The sequence below is a fragment of the Zea mays genome, chromosome 4, assembly GCF_902167145.1.
Source record: "Zea mays cultivar B73 chromosome 4, Zm-B73-REFERENCE-NAM-5.0, whole genome shotgun sequence".
NCBI lineage: Eukaryota > Viridiplantae > Streptophyta > Magnoliopsida > Poales > Poaceae > Zea > Zea mays.
Window position 1 is genome coordinate 43,704,296 of NC_050099.1, and position 17,643 is coordinate 43,721,938.

The 17,643-nt window shown below is 46.1% G+C and overlaps 2 protein-coding genes across 4 annotated transcripts; one reads left to right on the top strand and one right to left on the bottom strand.

Annotated features, from left to right (window-relative positions):
• The first annotated feature begins 669 nt into the window (after positions 1–669).
• On the top strand, positions 670–11,180 carry LOC100282356 (uncharacterized). The gene is made up of 12 exons (NM_001155268.2): positions 670–1,056; positions 2,137–2,198; positions 2,505–2,607; positions 2,949–3,025; positions 3,110–3,171; positions 3,306–3,393; positions 9,277–9,352; positions 9,636–9,666; positions 9,777–9,899; positions 10,099–10,190; positions 10,365–10,538; positions 10,627–11,180. Exons 1-12 carry the CDS (start codon positions 895–897, stop codon positions 10,924–10,926), a joined length of 1,350 nt encoding a protein of 449 aa, NP_001148740.1. The 5' UTR covers positions 670–894; the 3' UTR covers positions 10,927–11,180.
• A 546-nt stretch (positions 11,181–11,726) lies between these two features.
• LOC100381582 (RNA pseudouridine synthase 3 mitochondrial) lies at positions 11,727–16,923 on the bottom strand. Of its 3 annotated transcripts, none has more exons than NM_001318233.2 (8): positions 16,118–16,815; positions 15,708–15,779; positions 15,459–15,617; positions 13,143–13,271; positions 12,947–13,063; positions 12,717–12,818; positions 12,430–12,588; positions 11,727–12,266 (listed from the first exon to the last, which is right to left on the bottom strand). In NM_001318233.2, the coding sequence occupies exons 1-8, from the start codon at positions 16,439–16,441 to the stop codon at positions 11,892–11,894; spliced, it is 1,437 nt and encodes a 478-aa protein (NP_001305162.1). In that variant the 5' UTR covers positions 16,442–16,815; the 3' UTR covers positions 11,727–11,891. The 3 variants fall into 3 exon arrangements, with proteins under 3 accessions (NP_001305162.1, NP_001399033.1, XP_020407218.1); NM_001412104.1 differs by having other exon boundaries at positions 15,459–15,627; XM_020551629.3 differs by having other exon boundaries at positions 11,737–12,266; positions 15,459–15,627; positions 15,697–15,779; positions 16,118–16,923.
• Positions 16,924–17,643: the final 720 nt, after the last annotated feature.

Genomic DNA, 17,643 nt, shown 5'->3' on the forward strand with positions numbered 1-17,643 from the left:
TGCAAAACGCAGGAAAATAAACATCCAACAATAGCTCTTTTTCCAATCCTCTGCCCAACCAAACAACTCACCACTTATAATTACAACATTTTACAATCCTCTATTTTACACATGCACTCCTACATTCTTTCTACATTTTCCTATTCCTGTATTTTCCAATTCCTAAATTCCAAAGGAGCCCTACATTTGTAATTTCATAGGAAAATTTCCAAGAGATTAGACCTCGAAAATTTCCATTTCATAGGAATTGTATAGAATTTGTAGGAAGCCAATTATTTATTTCAAAGAGCCACATAGGAAAATTTTCTATAGGATTTTAATCCTTTAAAGTTCATTCATTGAAGTCCTTGATTTAGGGTAGTTTGAGAACCTTATTTTCCTAAAAATTTCTACTTTTCATGAGAAATTAGTTATTTTTTTCTAAAAAATAGAAATAACTTAGAAAAATAGGGACTAGCTGTCAAAACAGGAATGACATTTGGGCAAAAAAGGCACACGGTTAGCAAAATCCTTATCCAAATTCGTAGCGGCGGCCCCGAGCCTGAGCGAGCAGTTTGCAGGCAGCAATAGCCCCGGTCCCACTTGCCAGTGACCCACAGCAGCCACACGGAAAGCTCCACGTCACCTAGTCACGGGTTGAAAAATCCCCTTCCTACCCCTCCCCTTCCTAATCTCGATAGGGGTGCGCGAGGACGAGGAGAAAAAACAGAGGAGGAAAAAATATCACCTTCTCTTCCTGCATTCCCCTGCTCGATCCCCGGCGAGGAATTCGCCCCCGAATCCATCGATTTGCTCAGTCCAGTCCGCCGATCCGTGGATCGATTCGTGCGTGGGCTCTGTCCTCCCCGGGGTTCCGATCTGGTCCTCGCCTCGCCGGAGGAGGAGCTGGAGGAGATGAACGGCACCGGGGGCAGCCACCACCAGCAGCAGCACAGGCTCCGGCAGCAGCAGCAGCAGCAGGCGCTCCTGATGCAGCAGGCGCTGCAGCAGCAGCAGCAGCAACATCAGTACCAGTCCGGCGTCCTCGCCGCCGCGGCAGCCGCGGCCATGACCCAGGTCGTCCCCCCGGATCCTCGCCTCTCGATCTGCTGGTCTGCGAGCGCACTGGGCTGCAGTAATGCGCGCCGATCTGCTTGTGAGCGTGGGAGATTGTTTTCTTTGCTTTGAGCATTTTTCCTAGGCTGCCTCGCTGGTTCACTGTACATTTTTTTTTGGTGGCGGGCTAGCAGCAGCACAAGTTGCAGCTTGATAGATTGGATTTCTTCTAGCTCATTCTTTTTGGTGGAATTGGAGAAAGCGCTGTTGCTGCACAAGTTTGTCTGCTCTATTGTTTGTGTTACGTTTCTGGTCGCGTACAAGATGCTTGTGCTAGTGGCTCTATCGTTGTTGCGACTTGGAACAAAGTTTGTTAATAAAGGAAGACGTTTGGATGTGATTGCTCGGAGGACAGTTACTACTAATGAGCCAAAATGGATAGAAAGGATTAGGTTCTCACTCCCTTCATGCTTTTAGCTAAAGATAAAATATTTTTTCTTTTGTTCTCCCTTTCTTGTCTTTGCTTGCACCGTACCACCATGGTCTACATCCTGTTCCCCATATGTCATTTGTATCGGCTGTGGATTGGGTGGTAACACACACTGATGATCTGATCTGGTCGTATCTAGAATGTTGTGTGCATTGAGTTCGAGCATTCTGCTTAGGTTGCCCCGCAAACCATTGTTTGGGGTGTGGTTTTAGTGCATTTATTGGTATTTTTATTTTACAGGAATAATGAGTTGCTGCTTTTTAGTCTCTATATAGCCTGTACTATTTATAACTCCAGCTTTATGAAGTGTGTTAATTGGATTATATTATTTTTGATAGTTAGTTGTACACTGACCTTTGTTCCTTAAGCTAAGGAACGAAAACAAATGGCATTGCTGCTTATGCAAATCACATTGTGCCAGTGGGGAGAGATGTTTGGTAGTAATTGTATGCAATCACAGATTCTATGTCGAATGGGATACAATATGGCTAGAGGAACTGGGTTTATACTCCCTTTACACAAATTATACTTTATTTTGATTTGCTTGTCATTAGCTTGTTTTGCAGTAAGTAAATTGTTTTTTATTTTCTTCTATATTTTATATTTTGCAGATGGAACCTATTTCCAATGGCAATCTTCCACCTGGCTTTGATCCTTCCACTTGTCGCAGTGTGTGAGTGCTTTCGGTGTTCTTCTCTGTTTTCACTTTCATATGTGATTGATAGCTTACTTTGCCTTTTTCCCTTTTTATCTGTGCAACTATGTTGTTTTTTTTAAAAAATAAAAACCTGGAGGTTTAGAAGGTAACGGAAATCAAATTTAGGTAATGCATAGTTTCACATTTATGCTGGTGCTAAAATCTGTAGCTAATTGTAGTTGCATAGTCTAAAGATAGTCTTATGGTATCTATCTTGAAGTTTTATGTAGTTATCTTCTTTTCCCAAAGTATGATTTTAAGTCATGATGATATGCTGAATAGGTATGTTGGAAACGTGAACCCTAATGTCACGGAGAGCCTTTTGATTGAAGTTTTCCAGAGTGCTGGCCTTGTGGAAAGATGCAAGCTCATACGGAAAGAGAAGGTGAACTGCTGCAGTCAATGTTTAAGATTTTGAGTACAAGTGATTGCATTAGAAATTATTGTATTTAAATAGTCCTCCAACTTTTCTGAAGGCACATGTGCTTATGTGTTGATCCCAAGGTTTTATGAATGCTAGAGAAACACCATTTCTTGATATTCTATTTTTTTCTTGGTGTGTTACTGTGTCAGCACATAGTTGTAACTTGATGGTAAATTTTTCCAGTATGCTTTATGCTTCTGTGTAGAAGTCTCATGATCTTTTTCTCAGGCTGATGAGTTCACGGCATATATACTGTTTTGAGTCAATTGCATTTATCTGATGACATTAACCTCTTTCCGCAGTCATCCTTTGGGTTTGTGGACTACTATGATAGAAGGTCTGCTGCTCTAGCAATCATGACCCTTCATGGCCGTCACATGTAAGTTCTGTTATACTACTATGAACAACACAAATTTCAAAGATTTAAATTCTGGTATTCTTTATCGTCGCAATCCTTACACAGATATGGACAAGCAATCAAGGTGAACTGGGCATACGCAAGTACACAGAGGGAGGATACGTCGGGTGAGATATTCTAATATATATATATATATATATATATATATATATATATATATATATATATATATTCTTGCTGTCTCTTTCTTTTCATATCATACTCCTTGTTTGGTTAACCGTGCCCATTGAATTATTTCCAGGGCATTTCCATATTTTTGTTGGTGATTTAAGTTCTGAAGTGAATGATGCAACTCTTTATGCCTGTTTCTCAGCATATCCTTCTTGTTCGTAAGTCCTTAGTTCTTTGTATTGTGATGGCATCTATGATGAGCTTGACCTGCAGCCGATGCTTTCAAATATTGACTTGTTATTCAAATCTCGCAATATGCTATCTCAAACCTATCTATTTCTTGTGCTATTGAATTTAGTATGGCAAGAGTTTGGACACTATAACTTCAAGGAGAATGGAATTGGTATAATTGGATGGATATATTACATTGAGCCATTGGGTAGTTTATATAGAGTACAAAACTTGGGTGGCAAGGCAACCCATAGATACATATGACAACCTATTATACATAATATCTATACTATCAAATATACTCTAACATATATGACAGCCTATGATACATAATATCTAAACTACTAATACTCTAACATCTTGCCGCAGTCGTGGCGGGAGCATCACAGACCCTCAGAATGGAGAAGAGCCAAAGGCTAACATTCCCCTGCACTCGTAGTGATGCCACAATGCAGATGATGAGACTAGAGTAGAAACCAACAAGGAGCTCATGTGGATGATAGCCCGGTGTGTCGATGTTGAGGTAGTTGAGTGTAAGGGTGCACAAGCCATGCGGAAGATAGCCGAGGTTGATGCAGTTGTGGTTGGGTTGCCGTGTTATTAGGGTTGTAGGCGCACAAGAGGTGCCATGGCGATGACGGAGACACGTCGAGGTAGTCGTCGTGGAAGGGGGCAATGCCTAAAGTCGACACAATCAAGGCCGTCGTGGGTATAGAAGAATGGCGGTGATGTAATCGAGGGTGGGAATAGGAGGGTCGATGCCAAAATTGATGCAGTCAAGTCGCATGAGTCGAGGCATGGGCTAGATTTGCTAGACCCAGCCATGTGTCGGCGATGAAAGCATGTGCCGATGTTGCTAATACCGGACGTACAAGATAGAGGGCCCCAACCATGCATCAACGTTTGAGGCCCTAACAAAGAAGGTATGGGAATACAATTGTGGTGCACGGAATGGTGGGGTGTAGAAGGTGTCGACGCAACATGCGGTTGTCGAAGTAGACGAAGTAGGTGGTGACAAGAGGGTGTCGCTGATGATGTGGTTGTGTTGGACGAAGAAGCAGTGTGGGAGCGGACTTGTCGAACCCAAAGACGAGCAATCCAAGTGAAAGAGGATGCTCTAGAGTGAGCAGTCCGCACACAAGGTGTGGTGGTGGCGGTAGATGAGCAGCGACGACCTCACGTGCAAGGGCAGCGGCGACCTCGCGCTCATAGGTAGCGCTCCAAGTCGATGATGAAGATCTGATCAGCAGGATAAAGACTGTGTTCATATGGAATTATGGAGGGTGCAACAAAGATTGCTCAACATGGTCGTCGATGCACAGGGGAGGGTGATGTAGATGCAACGGTGGAGCGGATGCATGATGGCGTTATTGCAGCCTCGGCGAGGCAACATAATAGCAACCCTGTTACTTGGAGAAGATGTGCAACATACTTAGTAGCGCGAGGTTGATAAACAATGGGTGACTCAATCTGGATCAGTGATCAATCAAACAAAAGAAGATACAACAATAGGGTATCGGGTGTACCCGACCAGACAGCAACAACATGCGACGATGTGGCTCAATGCGGCTCGTCCTAGGTGGCGACGCGAGCTGCCAGAGTCAGACAAGGCGGGGCAGAGCGGTATGAGGCGCACGGTGGGTCAAGGTCGCGCGAGGATGGCGTAGATTGGTTGGGTGCCAACATGGTGCCTCGGTGTTGGGACCAGCCACCGCCACCACGGCGGTGCAATTGGTCGACCTGGCTAGGCCACCACCACGGCGGCACGGGATGGGGCAACACCCAACGTCCTCCACATCGAGTGCGTAAAGGTCGACGAGGTGGCACGACGTTGTGAGAAGGCTCGATCTGCTTCTTGATGACGGGATGGGGCAACACCCAACGTCCTCCACGTCGAGTGCCTAGAGGTCGACGAGGTGGCACAACATCGTGAGAAGGCTCGATCTGCTTCTTGATGACGACGACATCAGGATTAATAGGATCCATCACCTAATGGGGTGTCGTTGCCCTCGTCGGAGATCGATCTCTCTTCGGGGGAGCGTGGTGCGGAAGCTGTCACACCCGGATTTAAGGGCGAACTCGGGTGCATCTCAAATGTGTGCTAAGATCAAGTCTCACACATATGATGACTCATGGTACAGAAACGAATGTCACATCTTTACTATATAATAGGAGTTATGTACAAAATAACTAAATAATTACATCATACGAAGACAACGATTCTCCGCAACCATAGTTGGCTGGGAGACGACGGCCTAGACCTCTCACGAACTCATCGCGACATCCTTCATGCTCCTTATCTTGTGGTACCTGTCCTTGACCTGGGGAATGTGAGTACAATAAGGGTGAGCTCACATACGTTCATCGCTCAACAAGTTATGGGGAATAATGTGCATGGGCTTACTTACGGTGGGGCTCATGTGAAGTGTAAGGCTTACCAAGGAAGATGGTTAATGCTGAGCATTGCTTTTAAAGTTGGTCAAAATTTTATTAGCAGTTACTAAGTGTAAGTAGATATCATCCCAATTAAATAAAAGATCACAATTAATAATAAAACCCACAATGCAATGCATATGACAGATTAAGTTTAATTCCATATGTTAATCTTGCGAGTCCTGAGTCGCTCATGACCGTGAGCACGGCTGATATACCAGTTTTACACTCTGCAGAGGTTGCACATCTTTACCCACAAGTCATGTTACCCATTTGCCAAGGGATCGTGACTTCCCATTCATCTCTACCAAGGAAACGAGGCAGAGTAGCACTACGAGGCCTTTTCAAAGTTTCACTAGTTCGAGAAAACCCGCTACGGATTCAGGAAGAAGGAAGCATAGGAATCCCTCTTTCGGAAAGCTAAATAGACAGTCCGACCCGAGAACCTCCCTATACTCTGCAGCGACGCCTCTCCGCTTGTCCCTTTCAGGTAAGGTAGTCTCTCTTCTAGCTTTCCTAATTACTTGGCCAAGGGTGTCCCATTCTACCCTTGTGGAAGCACTGTTATCTCAAGTTAAGCTCCATGTTCCAATTAACACCGTAATCTTATCATGAACATTAAATAAACCAACAGTATTAATGGAACATGATCGTAATTCAGATATAACATTAATCCCAAAACCAGGTAGAGCAATAGCGAACTACCCAATAGTTCATTTGTTTGCAAGGTGTGGGATAAACAATACTAGGGAAACCTATTAGGTCCCATCAAATTAACCTGAGCATGTCACAATGATTAATAAGAACATTATTTGGTAAAAAAGAGTGATCAAGGGCATAACTTGCCTTTGACTTGAGATTCCAGGTACTTTACCAAGTTGGTCTTCGGGTTTCTCGTGACCTCGCTGCTACTCGTAGCAATACATAGAAATAGACAAGGAGTACATAAAAATAACGGTACACCAAACATGAGAACAAACAACGTAAGAATATTCTACGCGCCATTACGAGATCGTAGGTTTGAGAACCACTAAATTCGGAGTTATGGTTGAAAAGCTATGGTTTTCTGGAGTTTGTAGGTGATATACATTCTATGTTAATTAATATGAATCATGCGAGAAAAGTTTACAAGGACATAGCTGATTCAACTTTAATTTAAGTTATAACTTGATTATAGGTTATATTTTAATTAGTTTATAATTATGAATAGATTAAGCAAGAATAATCTACTAATCATAGGTTAAATAAATATCGAGCTATAAAATATGTGATATGCCAAAATAATGTTTGAAAATATGTAGGCAATTTTATTACAAAACTAACGCAACTTAAACAGGTCGAATCGGAGTTAAGACACAAAAGTTATGGGTTAAATATTTTTTTGGGTATTTCATTATTTATTTTGCACTTAAAATAGACTCCAGGGGTCTTATTGCAAATACTAGGGTCCTCACGATATTTATTTTACACAGGCTGTAGACTGCGGGCTGATTTCAAAAACTTTGGGGTTTCTTTTGCAAACTGTTGCGCGCGAAGCGGTATCCTCAGTCTTGAGCCGTTGGATTTCTGTCCGAAGGTCACGATTAGATAGGTCCACATGATGAACCGGTACGCATTACTGATCGCTAGATCAGATTCCAATGGTGGAGATTTTAAATACCAGAAATCCTCCCGAAGCCGCCCGATTACAATCGATCAGTCACAAACCAAGTAACTAGCCGATCAAATCGACATCGTTGCCCACCGGATCAACGGTTCCGGCCCTCTTCCCCCTACCGACGGCACTAGGCGATGGCGTGCCGAGGCCGCGGCAGCGGGTTCGCCGGAGATGGCCGAGTTGGCGCCCTGACCCATAATCCCGGTTGCCAGCGCGCGTAATATGAAGAGTAGGCCATGGCGAAACGGGGAAGCACACCCTTACCGGTGGTTAAGGCGATGGCGGGGTTCTCCTCGGGGAGGTGCGGATCTGTGGGGGTGCTTACTCCGATGAGCAATTCATCGAGCACCAGTGCGGCTCCACGCCCGCGCAGTCCTCGAGCACAATCCTGTAGGTGCGGTGAAGCTCCCGGACCCGTCAATGAATCCCTATCGACGACGTAGGCACGCGACCACAACGACGGCCAGATTTTCTCCGCGGCGGCCTGTGGTGGGTGCTTCTCGGTGTGGGGTATGGACCTGGATAACCGGGGAATAAATAGGGGCACGAGGGTCGTCTTATATGCTCGAGAAACACCTGCAGTGGTCGAGGATAGCGGAAATCGCCGCGGTTGTTGCTAGGTTTCCCGGTGCTCTGCAACGACTCCACGAACGGGATGAGTCCGACCTGGCGGCCCCACTCGTTAACGATGGTAGGCGCGCGCGAGGGTTGGTGTCTGGCCACTGGGCCCTACCAGTCAGTGCGGGCAGAGGAGCGCGCGCGGAGATCCGAACGGAGCGCTGGGGCTGCACGGTGGGGCATACGCGTCAGCGACCAAGTGCATCCCAGGTGGCGATACGAGGGTCTGACATCCCGGCCCCACCTGTTAGCGCCGAGTGGCCTGATTTGGGCTGGTGGTGGCAAAGTGAACATGGGCTGGAAGTGAGGGTCTCGGCCCAGTTAAGTTTTCTTTTGTCTTGTCTTTTCTTTTCTTTTTCTGTTTTCTTTTCTATTTAAAATTTTCATTCCAAATTTGAATTCAAATTTATATTTGATTTAGGGTTCAAGTTCAAAATTTGATTGCACAATCAAAAACTCCGCATGATATGCAATATTGATATTATTTTATTTATTTATTATTCTATTTAAGCAATTGCCTTTAAATGTATAACTCCCACACATTTAATATAAGGGAAATAGTTTATATTGTATGATCTCTATTAAAAGATGCTCTAACATATATCCTCATAGAATACTTATATAATTCATCAAGGGATAACTTAGTTCATATAAGAATTATTTTATTAAATATTTATTATAAAACATATTCATTTTAGGGGAAGCAACTTTAAAGGTAAGGAAAAACAAAATCTTTGAAAGATATTAAAATATGGGTTCAAATAGACTTTATTATTATTCTTAAAATAATAAAAGCTAGCTAAAGCTTCTTAGGGCATTATTCAGGGTTTACAGAAGCTGTGGCAGCTAGAGTTAGGTTCTAAACCTAGACTCGTGATACCATGGAGGAGAATGGGATTGGTGTAATTAGATGGATGTATTGCATTGAGCCGTTGAACATATTATATAGAATACAAGACTTGGGAGGCAAAGCAACTCACGGATACATATGATAGTCTACGATACACAATATCTAAACTACCAAATATACTTCAACACATATGACTGTTTACAATATATAATATCTAAACTATCAAATATACTCTAAAACTTCTCTTAGCTTCTACCATTTTTCGTTTGTTTGTAGCCTTTCAGATTTTTCATTTGTGTCATTTATGTGCAGTGATGCTCGAGTCATGTGGGACAACAAAACTGGACGTTCCAGGGGTTATGGTTTTGTCTCCTTCCGTAATCAACAGGCATGGACAACTCGGATTTTGCTTCCTTGCTTTTTGCAGGACTATCACCATTTATAATGTTATTTTCTCATTACTTTCTAAATTCTAAAATGTTCTTGTGATACTTCATTGATTGTGCACCTGATTGAACTTCATTCGTCTCCTTTTGTCATCCATAGTTAAAATTCCAACTGTAATGTGTTAGTTTGTATTTCATATACCATGCACATGAAGTTTGAGCATCAACTGGCATTTCCATCAGTGTTACACTTGCTTACTTGTACTATTCTATTCGCTGGTGCAGGAAGCTGAAACTGCTATAACTGAAATGACTGGTAAGCATGCTATCAGTGCCTATGATAATATTCACTATTTTTTCCTGTCTGTAGTAGTATACTTGATATTATGCTGCTGCAACTTCTGAATTTTGGAAACCAATTTGTAGGAAAATGGCTTGGAAGCAGACAAATAAGGTGCAATTGGGCAACAAAGACCAATTCAGAAGAGAAACCAGAAACTGACAATCATAATGCAGTTGTACTAACAAATGGTAGCTCCACCAATTCAGGTTAGTGTTTTTGAATGATTTTATGACCAGAAAAAGAACTGTTTTCTTTTTAAGGTTATCAACCATACCATGTTTATATTGAACATTTGAATTATTGGCATGAGATCAAGAACATGCCACATAATTAGTGCTAACGATTTGAGCCAATAAGGATCTTCCTTGCTGCTGATTTTGCTGCTTCGTTGATTATATTCTGCAGCAACAGATGCAAGCCAGGATGCAGGAAGTAAAGAGAACCCAGAGAACAATCCTGATTGTACTACTGTATATGTTGGCAACCTTGGACATGAGGTAGAACCAAATTACTGCTTAACCATGTCCATCGTCCCAATTTGTTCTAGCTTTCCAGACTTTGCCACTGTTACTAGTGCCTACTGAAATTAGAGTGATCATTACATTTTCCTAGCTCTCTAGAGACTACAGAGACTGTGGCACCTATGATTCATCTTTCACTTAACTGGCCAGGTTAATCGGGATGAGCTTCACCGCCACTTCTATAACTTGGGGGTCGGGGCAATCGAGGAAATCCGTGTTCAACAGGATAAGGGGTTTGGATTTGTGAGATATAGCACCCATGGGGAAGCAGCATTAGCTATTCAGATGGCCAATGGATTGGTAGTCCGTGGGAAATCAATTAAGGTAAGATCTGAAGCATTAAACGCCCTCCTGCTTACGTGATCCTTTATGTAATTGTTCTAATGGTTTTAACTGTCCTCTTCTTTTGTAGTGCTCATGGGGAAACAAGCCAACTCCACCTGGCACCACCTCCAAGCCCCTACCCCCTCCAGTTGCTTCATACCAGCCTGCTGTAGCAATGTCAGGTGTCCCACAAGGTTTCACAGCAGCCGAACTTCTTGCTTACCAGAGGCAGCTTGCCTTAAGCCAGGCTGCAGCAGGGCAGATTGCTGGCCAGCATGGTCTCGCGGGTCAGGTTTCTGCAGGTCTTCTTGCTGCTGCTGGTTCTCAGGCCCTCTACGATGGCTACCCGAACCAGTCATCAGCCCAGCAGCTTATGTACTACAACTAGAGTTCAAGAGGACGGCGTTGGCCATCGTCGCCCTGTTTTTTATTTTGTGGTTCATGTACTATTTGTGTGAGAGTTCTTGATCTCTTGTCGCCGCGGAATTGTGTTACTATCTTATTACTGTACCATTGACCATTTTTCTTGTGAGATTCATTTGAGTAGTCACTTTAACAGAGTAAGAGATGTATTCTATGTGACTTCGCGATTGATTAATGTAATGCTCCCCTGTGCATCGGCTTTGGTCGCTGGGCTGGTTCATGATCTGGTGCTATGGTGCGGTTGGACATTGAGAGTTTTACTCGTTTGTAGTTTGGTGTTCTGGTTCGTGAGTCTCATGTGTGGTTGCATATGTTCACCTAACCTCAGAAATTCATCGTTGTGTCCATACAACAAGATGGAATTTATTTTGCAACCTGAGATGCCATGAGAGCCCTTTCTGGTCCTTCTGGAATGTAGGTCTGTCAGTTTGCCATGGGAACTGTTCACTTTCCGTCAGGCGTAAATCATCACTGGATGTATCACACTGAAATTCAGAGTTCCAGATATGCCTGTGACTGAAGGTTCAGTAGTCGCAATCCCATTCTGCGATTGGAATTTTCTGGGCAGCAGGCAGATATGCCTAAGAACATTTACTGTTTAACTGGGATTATATATTGGACCATTGTTTATCACATCTCTCAAAAATCTAAATGGCTATGATCTTCTTTATCGTCATCGCAGCATTTTGTGTATCTGCTGAAGATCAAGTTCTCAACATCAGTAGACAGCAAGGTTTGACAGCTTCACCAGTCACCACTGAGCCGTGGAGTGGAGACGATGAGATGTGCATTGATTCAGAAAATGTAGTTTTCTGCATTGATTCAGAAATGGTGGCTACAATCTCAGAATCTTGAACAAACAAATCACTCTATGGAACTTGGGGTTAACATGAGAAGCTAGAGAAGTATGGAAGAAAAAAAATACAGAAATTACACCAGGTATGAAGACATGATGTTCCAACTGATTTTCATGTGCGGAGGCATTGGCGCGACGAATCTTAGGAGGTTGGGCTTCTCCTTGGCCCATGGGGTGCCGTTTTCGTGCCATCCTCCAGTGCTGCTCAGGAACTTTGCAATGTTGGGGATGACCATCTCCCGGCAATGCAGGTGTAGTAAAGGGACTTTTGAGAGGACACTGCCCTTCTGAATCTCCAAGCCTTCTGGCCGCCTCAGCTTGTATGGCTCTCCAGTGAACGGTTCGAAGTCAGGCTGGGGATTTTGCTTCCACGTTTGGTGCACAAACCAACCGTATTTGTAATCCCCGACAATGGGAGTGCCTAGGGCTTCAGCACAGTGGACTCGGAGCTGCAACCCAGAGCAAACAGAACAGGTTGATGCTTACAGTTGAAAATGCCCATTCCTAAGCATGACATGAATTTATTTTCCATGTTTCTAAGAACAAATGAAAGGCATATACTAGAGGGTGGATTGTGTTCACACAAACAAAATCCAAACATTATGAGGGTACCTGGTGCTTCCGCCCAGTCAATGGCTGTAGCTCGATCCATGAGCACCCATTAATGGTTGGTCCCATCACCCGGTACTCGGTTATTGCCTCTTGCGCGCCATCTATGCCAGAAGGATGTGCCAGAATGACCCGTTCGGCTTTCCCGTCATCAAGGAGTACCTGAATCAGGGAACCCAATTTGATTTAACTGAAAAGATTGGAACATAAGAAGTTAACCTACATGGGATCATTTATTGTTTTATGTTGCAAGTCATAGCTAACAAATGAACCAGCAAATACTTAAATACCTTTGAGATAGGAGCAGATATAACTCCTTCCCTTTCTTTAGGAGTACCAATGACTAGTGCCCAATACTTCTGTGCGTATGCTTCACAGGCTTTATTCCATGTCTGCATATGCCAAGAATGCAAGATATTAGTTAGTATGCAGCAATCAGAAAAGGTAAATTCATCGCAATAATTTAGATGGAATATGGCAGCTAAGTCAAAGGCTCAGTAATCAATGAATTGATGATTACCTGAGAAGATGTTCTAGCTAAGTTTACACTAGTGAGAAGCCAGTGCAGCCGAGTAAAGCTTTCTTTTGTTCTGCCCATCAAAATCAGACCGCTGCTTTCTCTGTCCAGTCGATGGACCTGAGCTCACAAGGCACAGGGAAAAGAGATCTTTACACAGTGACCAAAAGTCAAACAGAAACACAACTCGTGAGCTCACCAATTTTGGACCCTCCTCGCTTCCATATGACAGTGCTGCAGCAGCAAGCACGTCCATGCTGTTATGTACTGGCAAATGTCCTTTCATGGGCACTTTGGGGGGCTTGTTAAGCACCAATATAGCAGAGTCCTGTGATTGAAAAGCTTCAACTTATTGCATTGAACCTGAATCATGTAAAACAAAAGCAGTAAAATCTGAAACACTGTAATGATGACAAGCTGACACCTTTATTGATGTACAAGCTTAACAAATCATGAATGCTCTTTTGTAGTTAACAGATATGCAGACAGATTGATGTGTTCATTTATTCCATTTCAAAATGCTATATGTCCAAGTTGGAAAATACTGACATATGGCCAGTTGTAGAGTCACTGCAAAGAAGTCTGGGCCCCCGCATTGCCCACTTGTCCTCCAGCACGGGCGACTCAGGCGGCATCCCTAGCCGCCGCTGCACCCTCTCCCCCTCCCTCCCCTCTCCCGCTGCGCCGCCACCGGAGCAGGCCGCCGGCCAGGATGGCGGCAGCGGGGATCACGGCTGGCCCGTGGGGTTGCTCGGCTAGGCGGGTCCAAGGCGGTCGGGGAGGTTCTTGGCTCGGCGCTAGCGCGGCTTTCCGAAGGCGGCGAGGTACTCATCGCAGGGGCACGGCTGCCGGAGCCGGGCGGTGCTGGCCCTCGGCGTCAACACCTCGAAGTTGTTCTGGCGTAAGGCTTGGTGGCCCGTGACACGCAGTTTTGTGGGCTGGGCAGCCGGGGCTGTCACCGGTGCTGATCCCGTGGCAGGTGTGCTATTGTGCGGTCCGGCCTAGGCGTCCCCGACATCGACGCGAGCTTCTTATGGCTGTCCCTTGGCTGGATCGGCTAGGGCTGGTGCGGATCTCAGCTCCGTGGTCGGTGGTGGGCATCGTGGCTTCTCCTGGCGACACCTCCCGTGGGACGCCAATCGGTTGAAGGTCGGATCCGTGGCCTCCCTGTTCTATCATGACCATGGTGGCTCGTGCCGGTTCCGTGCATGGTCGAGTGGGTGCGCAGCGGCTGTGTGGCCCCCGCATCTTGGCAGGTGTTGCTGGCGAGGTTCGCTTTGGTGAAGCGGTGTGTTGGCGGTGTGGGTGCTACTGCTGTTGGCGCCGAAGAGGATGTGCGGGCCAGTTCCGCGGCGGCGCGGCCAGTGGCTCGAGCTGGCGCAGGGTGGTGGTGGCGGCAGGGTGCCCAGCGGCAGCTGGCTTCGGTGGCCGCATGTGCCAGAGCCATCGGCGGCTACGCATTGGCTCTAGCTCGCGCCGGTGTGACGCACACGACAAGGTGTTGTCCGGTTCTGTGTGCCCACCCGGAGGGGGTGGCGGCCGACGCAGTTTTGCGGCTGCTGCAACAGCCGGCGCGTCGGTGTCCCTCTATAGGGGTTCATGCGGGATGTCAGGGCGGCGGCGACGGTGGATCTTGGCCTGACGTTGGTGCTGGAGGGCTTCTTGGGCAAAAGGATCGGCGATGGTGACGCCCGTGGGCACCGCTTCCCGTGTTGGGGGTGTCGCATCCCCCAACATTGTCTTCCTTGGGCGAAAGCCCGGTCCATCTCGGACACGCGACAGTGTCGTCCCCGAAGTCACTCCCTAGTCCCTTCCTGAAGGCGTCACATTGAAGTTTGTCTTGGCCACGGCATAGCCTTCGGTGGTTGCTTTCGCTTCTCGATGTCTGATTTGCGGGTGAAGGTGGGCCTTTGCAACATGAAGTCGAAGCTACTGCATCAGGGGATGTGGCTCGGTAATGATGACAGCTAAGAAACCCCCTTCTTCATGGGCTAGATTGTTTCGGAGGTTTGGGTAATTGCCGGGGGCAGGGCGGAGGATCAAGCTCGTTAGTGAAGAATCAGAGCTTCCTCACGTGGGATGTGTTGAGGCTTGGCAATGACGACACACCGCGATCTTCCTCCTTCTGTGTCGGTGTTTGGATTTAGGCGTCATCATGATGTTTCCTTTGGCCATGTGTGGCCCGTCTTGCGCAGTCGGAGTTGTTTGTCCCTTGGGTCAAGCTCGGCAACGATAACTCTGGATAGGTTGTGTGTGTGTGGGCTTTGGTTGTCTGGGCTGTTTGTGCATTCTATATAGGTTTCAGGCCCGGTTTTCCTTAAAACTAGGTCAATTATATTCTTCTTAATTGAAAGACAGAGCTCCTGCCGTTACGTTCAAAAAAATGCTGATATACAGAGGCCTATTATCCACAGAAAATAGCATTTCTCTATTAATGTAGTCATGTAGATTATTGAATGTAGTCTATATATCGGCTATCGACATTAGCAATACAACCTACAAAGGAGAAAAATACCCTGTAGATGACTAGCCTCCTCAGGTACTCGATCTCATCTTTATTAGGATGCAGTGTGGCAGTCGGAATGGTCTCATAACGCTTCTTTATGTCACTCTCAGCCACTGAAACAGGAAGGTGAATCCTCATTCCAGGCTCCATAGCATCATTATGTTTTATCTGCAACCAACTGAGGACCATATTTACTTTATTCACAAAGTACAACAACAACATACAAAAAGAGTTATAGAGCAAATACTTCGCTGGCACCTTTTTCAGATGATGCTTCTGAGTTCGAATGCTGTCAGCTGAAACCTTGTGGTCATAGCACTCAGAAAAAACCTGAATAGCAAATAGTTTTTGTTTTATCTTAGATGCTCAACCAAAGATGCATACAGCTACAGGTTGTGCAAGCTGCTATGACATTAACTCAGTAAATTTATGTGTTCAACTGATGCTATGAAGACACTAAGGCATATGAAAGAGGCTCTGTTGCTATTATCAAACAAGAAAAAAGTTCTGATGCAAGTAACTGAAATGAGTAATTAAACTAGGATTGATAACATCAGTAGTTCAACAATTCATAATCAACACTAATTGGAAAAAAAATCTGACCATTCAAACAAAGCTCCGGCGGTTAGGAATGCCAGTCCAAAAAGGGGGCAGAAGCAGAGAGATACCATTCTCCTGTTGAAATGAGCCTGCACGGCCTCCTGCGGCACGTCGGCGAAATAGTGCTTCACCCAGCTCACTGCCGTCACGCGTCGCGGCGCCACCTTCCTTCCTGGGAGAGGGTCCTGCCCTGCGGGGAACGGCGGCAGTGAGAGCAACTGCCGCGGCCTCGGCCGGGGCTTGGGCGCCCCCAAGCGCGCGACGTTGTTGGCGTCGACGCGAACCACCACCGGGTCGGCAGGCGCAGGCGCAGGCGGTGCCAGCCGGGACAGCCGCCGCAGCGCCGTCGGCCACCGCCACAGCCCCGGACGGCGTCGGCCGCGGCACAGCATCCCGCAGGGCGTAGGCCACTAGTCGTCCGTATTGTTTCCAGTCGACCCGCGTGCCGCCGTTTTCAGGTTTGGTTGGAGGACTTCACCCTTCTCTCCGTTTCGACTGGTGGGCCGGGTCCGACCGGAGCATCTGCGGTGCCACCTTTATAACCGGTAGAGAGGGCGCCGTCGCCTCCTCTCATCCACGATCTCCATCGATCCAGCTTCCAATTGGAAATCAAACGAACAGTCACACGCACGGAGAGGCCAGTAGCCGGCGGTCAGATTTTGCGATGGCCACTGGGTTTGGCTTCCAATTTCCAGGGGCTGTCGTCGGAGGCGGCGTCGGTCGCTGAGGGCCCGATGAAGGTGTGCTGCACCAAAAGGAAGCCGTAGGTGGATGCGGCCACCAGGGGTGTGGATGTTCCGTCGGAGGAATTTGTCAAAACGGATCGCTCTATCTTGCCGCTCCACAAAATACACCGTTTCAAGTTTAACTCGTCAAAAACGGTCGCTTAAGCCTGCTCGTTCATCAAAACAAGTCGCGGATAATTTTGGCGGACCTGGCAGGTGGGCCCGTGAAGCGTTGTACCGATTATGCCCTTACGGCCTCACGCACGCTGTCGGAGAGGAAATTCTCCGGCCGGGTGGCGGAACGCACGCGCCCTAAATCCTAAGATGAGGAGTGGACTAAGGGTCTGTTTGGTTGGGCTGTGGCTGTAAAAAAAGTTGCTGTGGGCTGTGAGCTATGGAAAAAGCTGCTGTAGGCTGTAAGCTGTTAAAAAGCTAAAAACCGTTTGGTGTAAACCACTAAAAGTCGCTAAAAATTCTTCGATATATGTTTCACAGTTCCATCCGAAAAGCCACTAAAAGCAGGTCCAGGGGTGCTTTCAGATTTGCACTGCGAGAAAGTCGACTTTTAGAAAAAGCTGCTTCCTAGATCTAGCCCTTTGGTTGGCTTTTGGCTTTTAGGGGGCAAAAGCCAAAGCCAAAAGTCAAACCAAACACACCGTAAGCGTTTTGCCTGTCTATTGAAGGGTGGAAGAACACACGAGGACACGAGAGTTTAGAGTGGTTCAGGCCGCCGGAGCGTAATATCCTACTCCACTGTGTGTTGTATTGAGTCTGTGAGCTTGTATAAACTTGTGAGTCTGAGAGTCTGAGTGAATCTGTCTTGTAACGTCGTGTGCCTTCACTTTTATAGCTCAAGTGAGGCACATACA

What these genes read in the sequence shown, in the direction of transcription:
- LOC100282356 (NM_001155268.2), top strand. Translation starts at nt 895, where the DNA reads ATGAACGGCACCGGGGGCAGCCACCACCAGCAGCAGCACAGGCTCCGG. An exon ending in TGCTATAACTGAAATGACTG is followed by an intron (nt 9,667 to 9,776) that starts GTAAGCATGCTA and finishes ACCAATTTGTAG; the next exon opens with GAAAATGGCTTGGAAGCAGA. An exon ending in TTGGCAACCTTGGACATGAG is followed by an intron (nt 10,191 to 10,364) that starts GTAGAACCAAAT and finishes TTAACTGGCCAG; the next exon opens with GTTAATCGGGATGAGCTTCA.
- LOC100381582 (XM_020551629.3), bottom strand. Translation starts at nt 16,441, where the DNA reads ATGCTGTGCCGCGGCCGACGCCGTCCGGGGCTGTGGCGGTGGCCGACG. An exon ending in GGAGGCTAGTCATCTACAGG is followed by an intron (nt 13,272 to 15,458) that starts GTATTTTTCTCC and finishes TTTCAATCACAG; the next exon opens with GACTCTGCTATATTGGTGCT. An exon ending in TATCTGCTCCTATCTCAAAG is followed by an intron (nt 12,589 to 12,716) that starts GTATTTAAGTAT and finishes TCCCTGATTCAG; the next exon opens with GTACTCCTTGATGACGGGAA.